The 17,988-nt window shown below is 40.6% G+C and overlaps 2 protein-coding genes across 4 annotated transcripts; one reads left to right on the top strand and one right to left on the bottom strand.

The window, feature by feature from the left end:
- The first annotated feature begins 672 nt into the window (after positions 1 to 672).
- On the top strand, positions 673 to 5,294 carry psme2 (proteasome activator subunit 2). The gene is made up of 11 exons (XM_079181527.1): positions 673 to 864; positions 1,113 to 1,145; positions 1,231 to 1,293; positions 1,379 to 1,465; positions 2,700 to 2,748; positions 2,837 to 2,934; positions 3,028 to 3,096; positions 3,179 to 3,246; positions 3,411 to 3,465; positions 4,165 to 4,251; positions 4,344 to 5,294. Exons 1-11 carry the CDS (start codon positions 817 to 819, stop codon positions 4,422 to 4,424), a joined length of 738 nt encoding a protein of 245 aa, XP_079037653.1. The 5' UTR covers positions 673 to 816; the 3' UTR covers positions 4,425 to 5,294.
- Positions 5,295 to 11,252: 5,958 nt separating this feature from the next.
- Positions 11,253 to 13,282, bottom strand: LOC306712020 (uncharacterized protein). Of its 3 annotated transcripts, none has more exons than XM_079181116.1 (6): positions 12,874 to 13,282; positions 12,569 to 12,776; positions 12,317 to 12,491; positions 12,046 to 12,229; positions 11,562 to 11,940; positions 11,253 to 11,468 (listed from the first exon to the last, which is right to left on the bottom strand). In XM_079181116.1, the coding sequence occupies exons 1-4, from the start codon at positions 13,210 to 13,212 to the stop codon at positions 12,163 to 12,165; spliced, it is 789 nt and encodes a 262-aa protein (XP_079037242.1). In that variant the 5' UTR covers positions 13,213 to 13,282; the 3' UTR covers positions 11,253 to 11,468; positions 11,562 to 11,940; positions 12,046 to 12,162. The 3 variants fall into 3 exon arrangements, with proteins under 3 accessions (XP_079037242.1, XP_079037241.1, XP_079037240.1); XM_079181115.1 differs by having other exon boundaries at positions 11,253 to 11,462; positions 11,553 to 11,940; XM_079181114.1 differs by having other exon boundaries at positions 11,253 to 11,940.
- Positions 13,283 to 17,988: the final 4,706 nt, after the last annotated feature.

Here is a 17,988-nt window from a genome sequence, read left to right on the forward strand (position 1 = left end):
ATTTTGTATTTTTTCAAAATAAAAGTGGAATTTTCACAACTAGTTCCCAACGTAAGTGAAATTAAATGAAATGAAAATAAATTAAATGAATAAATAAATAAATGAATACATGAATAAATTAATAAATTAATAAATGGTTAAATGAATGAATAAATAAAATAAATAAATAAATAAAATAAAATAACTCTTATTCCATTATTATAACATTATTATTCCAACTAATTGTAGGTCTGTGAGTTCATTTCAATACCAAGGAGAAATGCACAGTGGGAGAAAAAGACTGGAATATTGTCTTTAACATTTCACTTGTATAATATTAAACAGAATAGTGTTGTTTTTCTCAGAAAATGAAAAATAAATGTAAAAGATAATGTTATCTACATTATCTTGAGGATTGTGGACACATATTACAACAACAACAATAATGTTTTTTTAAATTATAATTATAATAAAGATAACAACAATAATAACCATAATAACCATAATAATAATAATAATCATACAACAAATACTGATACTATTATTATTAATAATAATAACACATATTATTTAATTCATCAATGTATCTATTTATGTATTCATTCATGAAGCAATAACATTTCTTTAGCACGCACGTTAATGTTTAAACTCGGGACTACTTTCAGGGGCGGAGGGAGAGAGTGGGAGGCGCTAACTGCATCAGGCGACAATGAAATAGAAAGCAAACTGGACGAGGAAATAAGAAATAGCCATATTGTCGTCTCCTGCTCCCGAACAACACTTCTAACTGCATGCAGCAGCTGCTTTCTGTCCTGAGCCGTGAGAGTCCGCGCAGTCATGTCGAAGACATCGAGCCTGAAAATAAGCCGAGCGAATCTAGGAAAGGTAAGTGTGTCTGCTGTGAATGCAAAGTTACAGTCGGCTGCATGTGGCTTGAAGCAATATGCTGAAAATACTTTAAAATAACAGCTGGTTTGATTTGATTAGTTTCTGACCTTTAGGGCACAAACATGAGCTCGGTGAAGCAGGAAAGTCCCCTCGTGAGAGGAAACCGAAAGTAAAGCTTCTGACGTGAGTCAGGAGCTTCAACTGAAATGTTTCCTTCACTTCATCCTCTTTTCCTCTTTCCACAGGTGGAAAACTTCCGCAACACCCTGTGTCATCAGGTCTGTTGACTTTTATTCTGCTGTTTTTTTTAAATCATTTAACCCAAATAAGCTCCAAATAAGTGTTTCTTTCCTTGTTTTTCAGGCGGAGAACCTGTTCTGTAACTACATCCCCGAGAGGATCACACAGCTGGATGCTCTGCTGAGGGTCAGTATTTCACCACACAAGCTCAACAACCCCTCCACTGTGAATTATCTTCATCCTCTCAGTGTGTTTGTTGTGTTGTTTTTAGGATGATGCCCTCAGTATCACAGACATGTCATCACTCAAGGCTCCACTGGACATCCCCATACCAGAGCCTCCGCCCACAGAGGAGGAGGTGAGGTCTCACACCACCTCTTTCCCCTTAACAGGGATTACATCCACTTGTTTTGGTTCTCTTACGTCGTCCACTTCCACTTCAGTTAGCTTTATTTCCCCCAACCAGAGTACCTGTGTGACACCCTCCAACGAGAGGCCTGCACCAACCTGTTTGCACTCCACTCTTGATAATGAAGTGGGAGTGTCGGTTATAATAAGAGCAGGATCTGTCCCGCCGCATTGCATTCTGGTCTGTTACATTCGGCGTTGTTAACCAGTGTTGACGCCCCTCTCTTGTAGAAGGCGCCGGAGTCAAAAGCCAATTTCAATAGCTTTAATATTACAGTTGGAAGTAGTCTGAAATGCACTCAGTGGCCAGTTTATTAGGTACACCTGGCTAACACAACGTTCCTGCAACTGTACTCGTCAAATAACCACAGAAGAAGTTCAATATCCGGTTCGACTCAGATTCTCTTTCTATGGTTATAATGTTTAGATGTTGTTGAAACTCTTTAGGAGGCTTAACTCAGTAAACACTCATTCTGCCTCCTACGTACACGGACACCAAATACTGTTCTCAAATATAACACGTTAAATAAGGTTAAATACCCACCACTCAGCATACGTAACTCTTATTTAAAAAGAAGAAACTTTTAAAGGAGACGTGTTGTGCTAATTTTGTGGTTCATACTTGTACTTTGGGTTTTGTACTAGAACATGTTTACATGGTTTCATGTTTTAAAAAACATTATTTTTCTCATATAGTCCGTCTGAATGTACCTTGTATTCACCCTCTGAGTGAAACGCTCCGTTTTAGCGCCTGTCTCTTTAAGACCCCCCCCCTTCAATTTATGTTGAATATTGTAGATTTACTTATATTAAAAAGGGGCTATTTATGTTCATCAGGTTGAATATGATTTATTATATATGTTAAACAATATAATATTTCTTTTGAACACTAAAGGTGTTTTTATTTTTACTTCTTTTCTCACTTAGATTTTATTAAACTTGTTTTTTTTCTTTTAACTAAATGAACCAAAACATTGACGATGAGGGTAGATAATAATGAGAATAAATATGAAGCAACATTTAAATCACACCCTCTAAACTCCTAATCAAACACTGTTACTAGGCTTGTTTACTAGATATTTCCTCCGCATTTATGTCAATGGGGCTAAACAACAGAAAACCTCTCTGTAGTAAGATAAACTTAAAGATAAATGATTTTTGACCATTTAAAATTGATCTCTTAGGAAATGGAGACGGATAAGAATGACGCTGATGAGAAGAAAAAGAAGAAAGGTAAAATGTGTTTTTTTTTTATTTATCTCCACACAATGTACATGACTAGTTCAAATACCCAACAACAACATCATAATATGTCCTGCAGCTCCAAAATGTGGCTACATCCCGGGCAATGAGAAGATTATGGTGCTGCTAGAGAAGGTGAAGCCAGAGATCGTTGCTCTCAGAGAGACCATCATCACTGTGAGTTCACTCCTTCACCTCAATGACCACTGAGCTGCTTTCTTCTCTCAAACACTGAATTAACTTTGAGTTGAACTCTCTGTGTGACTGAAGGTCTCCTGCTGGATTCAGCACCTCGTCCCCAGAATAGAAGATGGAAATGACTTTGGAGTCGCCGTCCAGGTACGTTTCCCACATGCATGATGTCAACTTTATTATTTATTATAGTATTGATTAATAATTGATTCTTTTTGTTTCACCACAGGAGAAAATCTTGGAGAGAATCGGAGCAGTGAGGACCAAAGTTGATGGTTTTCAGACCAACATCAACAAGTGGGTTGGATATAAATGTAGTTATAAAGTTTAATAAAATACGACTAGATTGCGTCTAGTTCAGCTGTTTTGACAGAATAGTATAATTGTTAAGGTATATTGTTGTTAGTACGCAGACTTACGGTATATTTCCTGACTTTTGCCATTTCTGTTGAGTCATTTAGGTACTTCTCAGAGAGAGGAGATGCTGTTGGGAAAGCTTCCAAAGAGACTCATGTGGTGAGTGTTCACTCTGTCCAACAGTGAATGTATCTACGAACAAGTACTGTGTGATATCTCTTCTCCACTAAAAACACTGTGTCCCTTCATCTCCATAAACGCCATTAGCACCAAATGTGGATTAATCCGCTGCTGAAAATAGTCCCCCAACAAACGCTCTATTTCCTCCTGATTGTTTGATTAAAAACTACAATGACTAGCTGTTTTTAGGTCATTACTGAACCCTTTTAACTAACTCAATAATTAATCTGCTAATGATGTCACTTTCAACACAGTGGTGATATTTTGGACAGACGTAAACCCCAACGTGTGTTTGTGCCATGTACACTTTTACAAAAACAAGTCATTTTTGGGGGATTAAATCCAATGAACAAAATATCAAAACATTCACGGACGCTGTACCTTCAAGGTGAATCTCAAGCCCTCGAGGCAGCTCTACGTCTTCGTCTCACTCGCGACCTCTCGAGGTTCCAGTGGTATTACAGGCCGGTGCTAGCTGGTTAGCATGAGCTCATTTGACGATACAAAGACGTCTTTGACAAAACGTTAACGCCGTTACGTCTTCACATTCTGTTGATAATATTAGTTCATTATTTCAATGTCTAAATCTAAAATTGTGTCCAGATCTTACACATTGCCTCTTTGAAGCTTTGATAAAATGATTGTAAACACCTTTAACGTGGCTTTCTCCACCTGCAGATGGACTACCGCTCGCTGGTCCACGAGAAGGACCAGAACATCTACAATGAGATCAGAGTCATTGTTCTCGACATTCGCGGCTTCCACGTAAGTCAGACGGGTGTTTGTCAGAAGTATTTACCACGCTGCTGTCATAGAAGAAGACGATCTAAACCGAGCTTTCTACCCGTTTCCTGTAGGCCGAGCTTTACGACATCATCAGCAAGAACCTGGAGAAGGTGACCAATCCAAAAGGAGAGGAGAAACCTTCCATGTACTGAAGCTGGAGGGGATGTTCAGGAGGGACAGATTCTACCAATCAGCTGTCTCTGCTCAGTAATGCTGCATGTGTGCGTGACTCTATTCTGCTTATTCTTCCCAAAAATAACTGGATGAAAGTTATTAGTCTCTGCTGTTGAAAGTTATTAGTCTCTGCTGTTGTATGATGACACTTTGGTTTTGTACCGACACTTGCACTAAATTTCAATTGTACAACTCTGAGTTAAAATGAATAAAGAAAAGTTTTATTCTCCTTTTAAAAAGAAAAGTTTTTAATGTGTGAAGATAATCCATTTAGAAAACCTTTTACTGCATCAGGGTCTGACAGTCTCCAGAGCTGGCTTGTCAGCTAGCTCTCTTATCCATCTTCTGAGCTAGTCAGCTAGCTCTCTTATCCATCTTCTGAGCTAGTCAGCTAGCTCTCTTATCCATCTTCTGAGCTAGTCATCTAGCTCTCTTATCCATCTTCTGAGCTAGTCAGCTAGCTCTCTTATCCATCTTCTGAGCTAGTCATCTAGCTCTCTTATCCATCTTCTAAGCTAGTCAGTGGAAAACATGCACTTTTATAAATTAAGGAAAATAGTAATTTCATGGTGTATTGTATTGAATGTGATGTGATTGATAGGACTCATCACACATGAATACGTGGTTGAAATAAGATTGTTTTCTTGCATCGGTTGCTTTGTTCTGAATTGTACGGGTTGAGATACGTAGTGTTAAACTGTGATCTACGTAGGGGTCTTGATCTCAAGTCTGGGATCGATTGCTTTGGTCTCCACCGAGTGGCATTGAAAAATACCCGCGATCTTTTTTTTGCCCTGTGTTTTTTGTTGTCGATGAACATTAAACTTTCTGCTGAGAAGCAAACTATATATCACTCTCGTAATTATTCATCCACCCCTTTTTCTGGGGGTGTAACATTCTGGAGGCACCGCTGGGATTGCTGTTCAGATGTCCAGTGTCCACGACCTGTTCGCTGAATTCCGAGCTAGCTAAATCCCTCCATTACAACCCAGGCAGGCGGCAGAGAAGAACGTGTTGCTGTACAAGGAGAGCTGCAAGCTGGAGGTTGAGTACACGTCACCTGAGGCCAGTTAGAGATCATCAGGGATAGAAAAAGACCTTCCAGTTCAGAGTTGACTCCTTTACAGTTGAAACCCATCCTGCCCTGTCAACATTATGGCAGCCCTGGAAGAGCTACAAGAAGAGGTAGTAGGTGCATTACACACCCTGTCCAAAGATAATTTACTGGAAATATGTGATTTTCTCAACATGTCAGACAAACAAAGAGCAAATGTTAAAGGAAAATCCCGCATATCATTGTTGACTCATATATTGAACCACCTTGAAAGAGAGGAGGTGGCAGAGCTAGAAGATGACGGCATGTCCGAATTATTGATACTGAAAGACTACATTGTTGAAGTGGTACAAAACAAGCGCGATGAGATGTCAGGAACACAGAAAGAAATGGAGGCGCTAAGAGCTTTAAACCAACAACAAGGATTGGAATTCAACCAGACTACTAATGTTAATGCCATTGCTAATGGTTCTCTGCACCTACCTCAAACTCCTCAAGTGAGCATGCAGCCAGTGCTTAGTCGCAGCCAAGCCCATGCTGGCGCAAAGACTTCAAAATTTCTGGTCAAATCGGTGAACCAGGCCAGAGAGATAAACTAACATTTTCCAGTCTTGTTCACCAGATTGAGAATGGACTAAGCAGAGGTTATCCTGAGATAGAAATAGTAGATGCGGTAATCAGGGCTATTTCTCCAGGCGCACAGCTACGCAGCTACTTGGAGGGAAAATTCCACCTTACCCTTTCCACTCTTAGGTGCATCCTATGCTCGCACTTCCAAGAAAAAAGCGCCACAGAGCTTTACAAGCAGCTAGCTTCAGAAGCACAGCATAGCAAAAAGACCCCTCAAAGTTTCCTGATGCGAGTCTTCGGTCTAAGGCAGAAAGTACTATTTGCGTCCCAAGAGTCAGAATCAGGGCTTAAGTATGACCCAGCTCTAGTTCAGCGCATGTGCTTACACACAGTACTTACTGGTCTCCAGAATGACAGTATCAGGATAGACATGCAACCCCTCTTGTTAGATACTAACACCTCAGATGAGCTTTTGCTAGAGAGGTTAAACATTGCCTGTGCCAATGAGACTGAAAGAAAAAACAAGAAGAGGTTCAGCTCCCCACAGCCAGCTACAAGTGTAAGCGTAGTCCAGTCAGAAGACCCGCCATCTGCAAAATGTCCTGTGAAGGAAGCTAAAGCAAAAGTGCCCCCTGAGTGGTTAACAGAGTTAGCAGAACTTAAGACAGGTGTTGCTTCTCTTAAAGGCCTCAGTGCAGAAATAGCTCAGATTAAAGAGACATTGCAGCAGCCTATGTTCCAGTCACAACCCTATGCCCCACCTTTAGCTAGAAGGCCAGTTAGGGACCCCCAGGCCCATATTTCATAACAGCAGTATCATAGCAGCCACAGCCAGCCCCAAACACCAAATCCAACTCACCCCCAGCATGCACCTCACCGGTACACCAACGGCCCTGCTTATGTTCCAAGGAGGTGTTTTATCTGCCAGCAGACTGGATCAGAGGAACGTTGCATGCACTGCTACTGCTGTGGAAGTGGAGAACATTTTCAAGCTGGATGTAAAACTAGAGGAGTCGGACCATCAAGAGAGGCCCCTTTAAACGGGAGATGGTTACCCCTGCGGGACGAGTGTTAACCATAGCAAATGAAATGTCCCAGAAATGTGCAAATTGTGGCAGTGTGAGTTCACCAGAGAAGCTGAAACAGTGCTCATCCTGTAAAGAGACACTGTATTGTTCCATTGCATGTCAAAAACAACATTGGACTGAACATAGGATAAAATGCACTCCCCCGACAACTAAAAGTGAAAAGCCTCCCTGCAAAGACAATAGTGCCCACTATTTGCCACCCCTTGCTCCAGTTTGCCACCCCCACAAAGTCACCTGAACGGTCACCAGCTCCAAGCTTTATGGGACACAGGCTCTCAGGTATCGATCATTGATGAAAGATGGAAAACTGAATGTAAGACTGAAAACCAGATGTAAGACTGAGAGATGTTTCAGAAATACTTGACACACCTGATGGATTAACATTGACTGCTGCAAATGGAATTGAAATGCCTTAACTGGGATGGGTTGAGACCACTTTCCGGCTAGCCTCTGAAACCGACCAAACAAAAGAACTGATCGTTCCCGTGCTTGTGATGAAAGGCTGTCACCTGTCCCATCCTATCATAGGTTTCAATGTTGTTGAACACATACTGGCAAAGACTGAGAAGACCAAACAGTACAGCGCTGTGATGAAAGCTTCCCAAGTCTCAAAAGAAATAAGGTGAGAGCTTTTATACAGGCTGTGAGTGTTGAGCAGATAGACGAGTATACAGTGAAAACAAAGAAAGAGATGGTTACAGTGCCAAAACACAGCAGTATTCAGATTGAGTGTCGTGTAGCTGTCCAGCCTTTCAAGCAAGACGTGACCATGCTATTTCAGCCAGACCTGAACCCTGGGTGGCCAGATGTTCTTGAGTTCTACGACACACTAGTCAGAATCAGGAAAGGAGTGGTACCAGTCGTCATAATTGATGTCTCTAACCCAACTGACCATGACATTGTTGTGCTAGGGCGCACAGTAATTGGAACAGTACAAACCATTCTGACTGTGATGCCTGCCCAGACCTTTGAAAAAGTTACAACACCAGCTACAGTGAATCACACTAGCACCCAAACCTCCTGTAAAGCTAGTGAACAGTGGGATCCACCTGTAAATTTAGGTCATCTGGACAGAGACAGGTAGTGAGACAGATGCTTAGAGAAGAGTGTCATTCATTTTCGAGATCAGACAATGATATCGGCTGCATTGAAAGGTTGCAAATGACCATCTCTCTCAAAGACCCTGAACCAGTCAAACGCACGTACATATCAGTGCCAAAACCCCTGTACCAGGAGATGAAGGGTTACCTCCATGACCTAATAGCACAGGGTTGGGTGAGAAAGTCTCATTCTTCATACTCCTCACCTGTTGTGTATAGACTATAGAGACCTGAACAAGAAAACACAATCTTATTTCAACCACGTATTCATGTGTGATCAATCACATCACATTCAATACAATACACCATGAAATTACTATTTTCCTTAATTTATAAAAGTGCATGTTTTCCAACTTGTCACACTAGCTCTCTTATCCATCTTCTGAGCTTGAATATATAACCCAACATATTAAACCAGAATATCTTCACATATTTCCATTATTTTCTAAATGTGGAGGTCATGTCAGTGGTGGAGAGTCACTGTACAAGTCTGAGGTGTTTTCATTTGATACTTTATACTTCTACTTTTATTGTACGTTTTACTTCTATGTATTTATCTAACAAATGTATTTTGTCACTACTTACTTTCAGATTAGGATTTTACTTCCAAAACTACTTAAATATCCAGATTAAAGCAGGCTTCTTCTCCTTGATAACTCAGCGTATGAGGAATTCATTTTATTTTATTTTGCATCATTGTTTTTATTTATATATATTTTTGATCTTTTAGAGTTTAGGTTTCTATCTGCTTTATAAAAATGGGCAAATAATACATTTAAAATAATGTCCAGTAGATGGAGATATTACACCAGTTATTAGATATTAAGGGAAGTTATGAGGTGAGAAACATTTAGGATTTTAGACAAATACTGACACAAAGACCTCAAAATATGGTGGAGTAGAGAGAGACAGACGCATTTTGTTTCAGTCTAAATGTCATATTTTGACCACTTTTAGTTGAATAATTCAATAGTGAATATTGAACCATATAGTCAGACAGAAACATCAAACTCAAATATAAGCTTTCTGATTTCTTAAACCTTAATGTAATAAAGGGGATAAATGAAACAAGCCACAGTTAAGTGGATTCATCTTCTAGTTTCTGTTTCAGACGTTCAGGAGGAAACTAATCTGCTCTCTTACAATATTTAGGATGACTTTAATAAATCTATAGCTGTACCTTTTCATAACCTGAGCAGCCGAATCCCTGAAAAGTGAAGCAGAAGTATTTAAATCACCGTGTGGGGGAATTACACCAGACACCATAGTGACACTGAGTTTACAACACAACTGGTTTATTGGTAGATGCAGCGTTCTGTCAATGTTTACAGGTTAACAAGGTGAGACAGAGATAAAGACACAATCAATGCACCAATGTTGGGGGAAAGAAATGCTGCTAATTAAGAAGCTGGTATAGCTAGAAAAAAGAAAACACATTTTTAAATATGTAATCAACCAGTTCAAGATAGCTTTCCCAAAGGTCTGGACACTAGCTGCTTGTTGTGCTTATTCAAGTCATCAGCTGGAAGGTTTCAAGCCATTTTCAAGCAGTTTCAACCATGTCCTGAGAAGTTATGACCATTTGAAGGAGGGACATTTGGGCATCACTTTCCATTCATTTTATCCTATAAAAATTCCCTATTCAAATGTAGTCCACGTGACCCTCCTCCCGCGCAGGCATGCCAAGTGCTAGCGAAGATCATCCAACGTGAATGTGCCTCATTTGGGCTTGGCTACAACATATTAAAAAGACGGGGCTCCGACAAATTTAGAAATAAAATTTGATTCAATCTGACCAACTTCTTCACAGGGTGTACAACTTGTTAAGCCTGACAGCCTCCTGTTCTATGACTTTCATACAGGCAAATTTATTTTCTGGACAAGTTAGACGGGTTTTGGTCACGTGACCTTAATGCAGGCCCAGTCCACAATATATGTTCACAATCTAGGGTCGCTGGGACCAATATTTGAGATATTATGGTCATTTTTACATAGGTCAAAAGAGGCCCAAATATAAGGGAATATGGCACCAATTTAGCCCTTTGGGGCTGTTTTTGGGGACCTTAAGATGCAGCTACGAACACCAAATTGTAGGTATTTAATGTTGACAAGCCCCTCTTTAAGAAAAGGATGCAAATCTCTACTTTGATTTAAAGTAGAAAAATGAAGAGAAAAGACTGTTGAAAAATGGCTTACGCCTTTCGGGAACATCTATGACATTAGGGAACATGCATTTACACTTAGTCAAGAGAGTTTTATTGGGGTCCTATAAAAACGCAACTAAACGACCTGTTGTCATGAAATTGAAAAATGGTGGACACAAGAGGACACTCTACTAGCATGAATTGGTTTGATCTCATTAGCATGCTGCTGAAAGAAGATAGCTTTCCAGAGGGCTGAGAGGTGGGCTCTTTGTTGAGCAAGCTCAGGACCCCAGATAAGATGTTGGGTGCAGATTCCAGACTGTTTGAGCCATTTGATGAGTTATTTTGCATGTTGTAGAAATGGAGGACACTTGGGTCAATGTCGGCCGATTGGGTTGGGATTATTGGTCTAAATTGTCAGCCCATACATATGTAGTTGGAATGTCCCTTTTTCGAGTTAAGAAAACGGCCATTTGGAGGACAAAAAACGTCCTCCAAATGGCAGTTTTTGAGTTATAAGGGAACTCAAAAAGGGTCATTCTGACTACATCTGACTAACCCAAAAGGCATTGGGAAACCGGGACAATTACTGCCACTCGGGCTGGATTTTGGGGTGGAATGGGAGCCCTATCAAATGTAGTCGAAAAGACACTTTTTGAGTTCTAAGGCTAGTTTGACTAAATACCTTATTTGTTTGAATAAAGAGGAGACAGTGATTGACATCAAAATGGTCATTTATTGAACAAAATTTAAACACAAATAACACTTATACTGTTGAACTAAAATATTTAAACTATTTGAACCACACAAACATAAGAAAAAAAAACATAGAAAAAATAAAAACATGGAGGAAAACAAAACGTAAAACTTATTGATCTTATTAGATTCTTCGAGAACTAGAGTGTGTTAGTGTGTGTGTGTGTGTGTGTGTGTGTTTGCTTGTGTGTGTGTGTGTGTCTGAGTCGCTCCTATTTACTATTTAATCTGCCTTTTCTTGGCTTTGATCGACTGCTGCCTTCGCCAGCCGTTGCCTGGCCCTCTTTTCTAGTGGGCTGAGCTTCTGAGTCTGTTGAGGAAGCACAAACAAAAACACATTGAGTCTATCATTGGAGGCTTCGTTTTCAAACAACTGTCATGTACTTTAAAGAACACTTTCCACCAGCGTGGTTGATTCCTCCTCTTCGTGGAGGTCATCCATGTCATCATCCAGGTCATCATCCACGCAGGAACTTCCAGATTCGACGTGTTCGTCTTCTTCCTCTGTCTCGTCCTCTGAGTCTTGTCTTTCTTTAGTGGTCTTTGCTTTTCTCTTTCTTCCTTTTGATTCAGATCGGGAGGCAGAGGATGGTCCAGGTTGGGCTGTGGTGGATGAGGTGGTGGTGGATGAGGGGGGCAATGACAGCTTCAAACTGCTGGCGCATTTCTTTAGCCCTTTCAGTGTCAAGTGCCAGCGCATGAAACTTATCAGCCGTGTATGTGCTGTGACACATGAAAGCTGCTACTTGGTTTCGTACGTCATCCTCGTGGTGGTTTTTGGCCTGGACTCAGTAAAAAAGAGGAGCACGAAATGTTTGTACTTGTTAGTAAAGCCAGCCAAGTGTAATAAAGCACCAAGGGGAGAGCGACTGAAAAAATGAACTTACATGTCCAGACACTGCCGTCCGTATGTCATTGAAGTTGGGCAACCCCGGCAGGCCCATCTTCGCCGTCATCTGCAGAGGACTTATTGGCCTCCTTTGCCGCCTGGACCTCTTCTACTGTCACGTTTGTAAGTACACCTGGGCGGTTGTCACTAACTTTCCCGCGTTGATGAGGTGACCGGCGTAGCTGCAGAAAGAAACACTGCCATTTATTCGCTGTTCACATCAGTCTTGTGTCACAACTGCTCCATTTGCATGGGAAAACAAGGCTTACCTGCTAATCATATTCGAGTTGTCCATAAACAGCCAGGTGTGTGTCTCAGGATGGTCCTCGGACAGAAAGAAAATTAACGATTTGACCCTGCTCACTCTGGAGAGGGCGTTCTCCTTTTGTTTGTCCGAGGGACAACTGCCCTCTTGGAATTGCTGGTATTTTTTCAGGTACTCAACTGTGATTAGAAATTCAAAATGTAACATTGAAATAGAATCTTAAACCACACACACATAATGTACTTTTCCTTCTTACCAATCGACGGGGCGAGAGATAAGTCCCTCATGCCGGGGCCTCTCCTACTGCCTCGGAAGGGATCTTGTTTCTGGGCACTGGGCACTTGGGACTGACTGGGCTCTTGGGACTGGGCACTGCTCAACTCAGGTGGTATGTTGCTTGGACTGGCCACTTGGTCTCCTTCGGTGTTTTCCACCTCCTCTTCCACTGCTCCAACTGGCTTTGGCTGAGAGAGAAAAAAGCAGAAATACAGAGGGTATAATTAGTATTACTATTTTGAAAACCAGTATGATGCGTCTCACCTTCCAGCCATCCGTACTCACAGTTTTTTGGAGCTTGTGGAGTCTTTTAGCTAACTGTTGATTTGTTTTTAGGCCCTTGGCCAACTCCTCCTTCAGTTTCTTAACTGACAACTTCAGCTTACTTCTTTCCTCCACACACTGTGGGTTGTCGCATGGTGCCACAGCCCCCTCCTCCACTACCTCCTCGTCATCTGGCACCTGCTCTGCCTCCCGCTCCTCCAGGTCCAGCGCTGTCATCATTGGGATCGCAGGGTTGGAGGCTCGTAGTTTGGCCAGTAGTTTGATGGTGGCCGTATGTCTGACAGTTTGCACATTACTCTTTAAAAGGTCTTGGTCCAACTCCGTGTGGCCTTGGGACATGTGTTTGTCCAGTCTTGGGCTGTCATATTGACAGCCCAAGACTGGACATTTTTCGTGCCGGATGTTGACGCGACCCGTTGCCATGCCGAGCAGTATTTTACGTTCTTCGATGTTTCTAATCATGTGCGATCTCTTAAGATGATGTGGAAGGGCCCCATACACCCGAAGGCAGAGAGGGCAGCTGCTCGTTGATTTTGGTGGTGTCATATCTGGAAAAAAAAGAGAAGACAATGTAGTGAAAAAAAAAAAATGTTGTGACAAAGTGGGTGAGAACACACCATTTGTCCCCATATTACATTAATCTATAAGTTCTAACCATGCTTGTCAATTGTTTATCATACCCACCATGTGTTCCAGAGGCTAAAGGGGAAGGCACCCAACCATTGCCTCTATTTATACACTGGATGATGTCATCCGTGATGTCATTGGGTCAGACCAAGTATGGGGGGGGGAGTAGAGTATGTGTAGGTAATTGGTGTCACCTGCACTGAATTAGATCCTGCTGATAGGAGGCTCTATATAAAGGAGATGACTTTGACTGAACGGGGGAAAAGAGAAGATCAGTGTGTAGCTGTGTGCACGTGATTATGTTATTTTATGATGAGTTGAGTTTATTCAGTTCCGCCAAGTTAACCGTTTGTTTGTTTGATATATGTTTGGTTACACGTGTAGCAGGGCACTTTTTGTAAATAAAACACCTTTTGTTACTGGAACAAAGTCTCTCGTGTCTGCCTCCTACCACTTCAGAAGCCACTCCGGTCAGGCTTCACCACAAATGTATTGAAAAAAAAAAGTTATAAAAAACATTTAATGAGCTAAAAAAAAAAAAAAATTATAAATTTCTTTTTTTTATAAAAAATAAAAAATTAATAAAAAATGAATTTAACATTAATTAAAAAAACAATAATTAATTAATTAATTACAAATTAAAACTACCCTTTTAGCTGGTCTCTCACACCTAAACCGGTCAAATCAGTTAATTAATGGATAATAAGAGTGAAGCCCTCCCATCACAAGAAGAAATGTTGGACATATAATGGAGATCTTGTTTGACAAAGATGGGAACAAAAGTGCCATTTCGATGGTAGGCCTAATTGATGAAGTTCTGATTGATTAACTATTCTTTTTTTTAATCCTCATTTCTACACTTTTATATTAAAAATACAATAAAAATGGACAACTTTGACTCGCGCACACTTAAACCAGTCAAATCCGTTAGTTAATGGGTAATAAGCAGTAAAAATGAAGAAAGAGAGTGATTGACTTTTTTTACACTTTAACACAATAAAAACGGACAATTTCAACGTAACATTTTAACTAGATAGCTCCACAACCCTTTGGGCTAGGAAGCTGAAATTTTGATAGTAATTCAACCTCTTCCCATAGATTACATGCTGTGAGTATCAAGTGGATATTCCCTACACTTTTCCCAGAATCCTTTTACTTTCTTTGGCCCAGAATTTCATAGAAAACAATGTGCGAGCAACCTGAAAATTTCACAGGAATTCAACCCTTTCCCATAGATTTTATGGTGTGAATATCAAGTGGATGCACCTTATACTTTTCCCAGAATCCTTTATGGCGTTTTTCTAGCCCATTGTCTTCTCGGATAATGCCTTTCCCCAGACCAGAATCTAGGCCAAAACAAATTCTGGGTAGAATGTCCACTTAGCACTTGATATTCACACCATTTAATCTATGGGCAAAGGTTGAATTAATGTGAAAATTTCAGCTTCCTAGCCCATGGTTTTCTATTTTATTCAAGGTCAAATCGCCAAAACTTCGTTAAAGAAACGGCTCAGCCAATCAAAATAGGGTTTGAGCTGCATTAAATACTTTCGCTCAGTTTACATGTGTCATTTCACAACTGATCTCTTCAAAGGTAAGTGCTAAGCTCTTTCTTTCCCCTAAAGTCATGTATAATTATGGTTAATATACATTAACTAACTTATATGAGTGTTAGATAGTGTTAGACAGATTTTCATTCAGAATCGCCTCTAAATGGTAGCTAGCATTAATTAGAAGGTGGGAATGTGATCTTTAAAATGCAGTATAACTTCAGAAAAACAAATGATGCTATCATGTAAAGCAAGGCTGATTATATGAGACAGATTTGACCGCCGTCTGACAGACCGTGAAAGGCATTACAGTAGTGTCTGCACTAAAAGTCTGTTCATGAGCTGTCAGCTTGTGCTAGGATTGACAGATCTATACTTGTTTGAAAGCCAAGAATGCAAGCTTTAATTTGATATGCCATGATGTACCCCAGGTTTCTCTTCAGCACTGTAGCCAGGCTGACAGAGAGTCACAGCTCTGTTGAGCCGTGTATTCCTATAGACCTCAGTAGTAATGACTTCATGAACTTCTTTAATGATAAGATCATAACTATGAGAGAGAGCATTGGCAATGTACTGCCCTCGACTAGTACCGATCTTTCCTCAAATAGAGTAACCTTAGAAACAGCTGCAAACCCTGATATATGTTTAGATGGCTTTACACCCATCAACCTTGACTAATTGACTTCAACGATTTCTAAGTCTAAACCTTCTACCTGTCTTTTAGACCCTTTACCAACAAGGCTGCTTAAAGAAGTGTTACCATTGATTAGCACGTCTTTGCTAGATATGATCAACCTGAACTGAAGTTATTCTACTAGGCCCAGAACACCTCCGACATCAGTTATCTAACGATATAGTTTCTCTAGATGGCATCGCGCTGGCATCCAGCAGCACCGTAAAGAATCTTGGAGTAACTTTTGATCAGGATTTGTCTTTTAACTCTCAGATAAAACAAATTTCTAGGACTGCCTTTTTTCACCTATGTAAAATTTCAAAAATCAGGCACATCCTGTCTCAAAGCGATGCAGAGAAATTAGTTCATGCATTTGTTACCTCTAGACTAGATTACTGCAATTCTTTATTTTCAGGCTGCTCTAATAAGTCTCTTAAATCTCTCCAGCTGATTGGAAATGCTGCAGCTCGTGTACTAATAAAAACTAAGAAAAGAGATCATATTACTCCTGTATTAGCTTCTCTGCACTGGCTCCCTGTAACATCTAGAATAGAATTTAAAATCATTTTACTTGCCTACAAAGCTCGAACTGGTCAGGCACCATCATATCTTAAAGAGCTTATAGTACAACATTATCCTACTCGAGAGCTGCGCTCCACTAATTCAGGGTTACTTGTGGTTCCTAGAGTCTTAAAAAGTAGGATGGGAGCCAGAGCCTTCAGTTATCAAGCTCCTCTTTTGTGGAACAAGCTTCCCGTTTAAGTCCGGGGGCCAGACACACTCACCACATTTAACAGTAGGCTTAAGACTTTCCTTTTTGATAACGCTTACCTAATTAAGGCTGGCTCAGGTTTGCCTTGGACCAACCCTTAGACAAGCTGGTATAGGCTTAGACTACAGGGGGACTTCCTAGGATACACTGAGATCTTCTCTCCTTGACTTCATCTCTGTCTGTATGAATTGATGTCCTATTAATGCTCACTACTAACTTTACTTCTTTCCTGAAGTCCTTGTGCTTTCTCGCCTCAAAGGTTCTCATGGATTGCAGTTTTATCTGGATATTGGTCCTTCCACCTGCCATGGACCTGCTGACACCTACTACCAATTTATGTTATTAACATCACTACCCCTATTACCGAAACCATTAATGCACATTACTGACTTTGTTTATTGCCCGGAGTCTTTGTGCTTTCTCTCCTCAGAGAAGTTCCATGTATCGTGGTTTCATCTGGACCCTGGTCCATCATCCCGCCATGACCCTGCTGACTCCCACTAATAAATAACACTCTTATTATTACTTACATTACTATTCATATTATATATGTTGCTGATTTATGTTATTCTCACTATAATTGTTTGTATTTGGTTGTACATTCTTTGGTTGCCATGGTTTCTCATGCATCAATTATTAGGAAACACAATTATTATTACACAGAAGAGCAGAAAACACAGGCCTACAGATAAATGATGCTACTTAGTTATTCTCTGACAAATCACTACTGTAATTAAATACCCCTGCAGTATAGTATAGCAAAGTTCAACTAGGCCCACAAAAGAGTTGTGCTTTGTCTCGTAGTGGCGCTTCACATTACTGCTTTTAATTATAGTCATGGCCTCTGAACATATGAGACCTACTTGTTTTAAACTGCCCGTGTGAAGAATTAACCTATTAGAGTCTGTTCATTCTTGGTTAAAGACTCTGGTCTCTCTGGTCTCTCTGAACACTCTTGTCTTTTGGAGAACGTGTAATGTGAAATAACGTCTGACTCACGTTATTCTTCTACTCTTCGTTCTCTTTCCTCGTCTCTTGAGTCGGGAACCTTGTCGGAATATACGTATGTGATTGGCTGAGCAGCATCACCAAAATTAAATAATTCTCAATTATCTATCGGTTTTAGGTCAGGGGTCTGCCTATTGTTGACCCCTGCTCTACTGTATTAGTAAGGGACTCTCACGCAGTGAAGCAAGATATCCAGTGCACAAGCTTGAATTCTTGGCCCATAAATGGGCAATCACATAAAAGTTTCACGATTACCTGTATGGGAACTCCTTCACTGTTGTCACAGACAACAACCCTTTGACATACCTACTTACCACTGCCAAGCTTGACGCTGCCGTTGGTTAGCCGCGCTGTCAACATTCACTTTTGACATAAAGTATCGAGCTGGTAACCAGAATATGGATGTGGATGGTCTGTCAAGGAGACCCCATGGTAAAATGATGCCATATCACAAAATGCCAAAGGATTGGCCATTTCACTTCCCA

Source organism: Pholis gunnellus, assembly GCF_910591455.1.
Source record: "Pholis gunnellus genome assembly, chromosome: 20".
Classification (NCBI taxonomy): domain Eukaryota; kingdom Metazoa; phylum Chordata; class Actinopteri; order Perciformes; family Pholidae; genus Pholis; species Pholis gunnellus.

Excerpts from the sequence above, each read along its gene's own strand:
- LOC306712020 (XM_079181116.1), bottom strand. The coding sequence starts at position 13,212 with ATGTCCCAAGGCCACACGGAGTTGGACCAAGACCTTTTAAAGAGTAAT. Across the intron at positions 12,777-12,873 it reads TCCACAAGCTCCAAAAAACT|CCAAAGCCAGTTGGAGCAGT; the intron begins GTGAGTACGGAT and ends TTTCTCTCTCAG. Across the intron at positions 12,230-12,316 it reads AACTCGAATATGATTAGCAG|CTACGCCGGTCACCTCATCA; the intron begins GTAAGCCTTGTT and ends TTCTTTCTGCAG.
- psme2 (XM_079181527.1), top strand. The coding sequence starts at position 817 with ATGTCGAAGACATCGAGCCTGAAAATAAGCCGAGCGAATCTAGGAAAG. Across the intron at positions 3,247-3,410 it reads TTTCAGACCAACATCAACAA|GTACTTCTCAGAGAGAGGAG; the intron begins GTGGGTTGGATA and ends TGAGTCATTTAG. Across the intron at positions 4,252-4,343 it reads TCGACATTCGCGGCTTCCAC|GCCGAGCTTTACGACATCAT; the intron begins GTAAGTCAGACG and ends CGTTTCCTGTAG.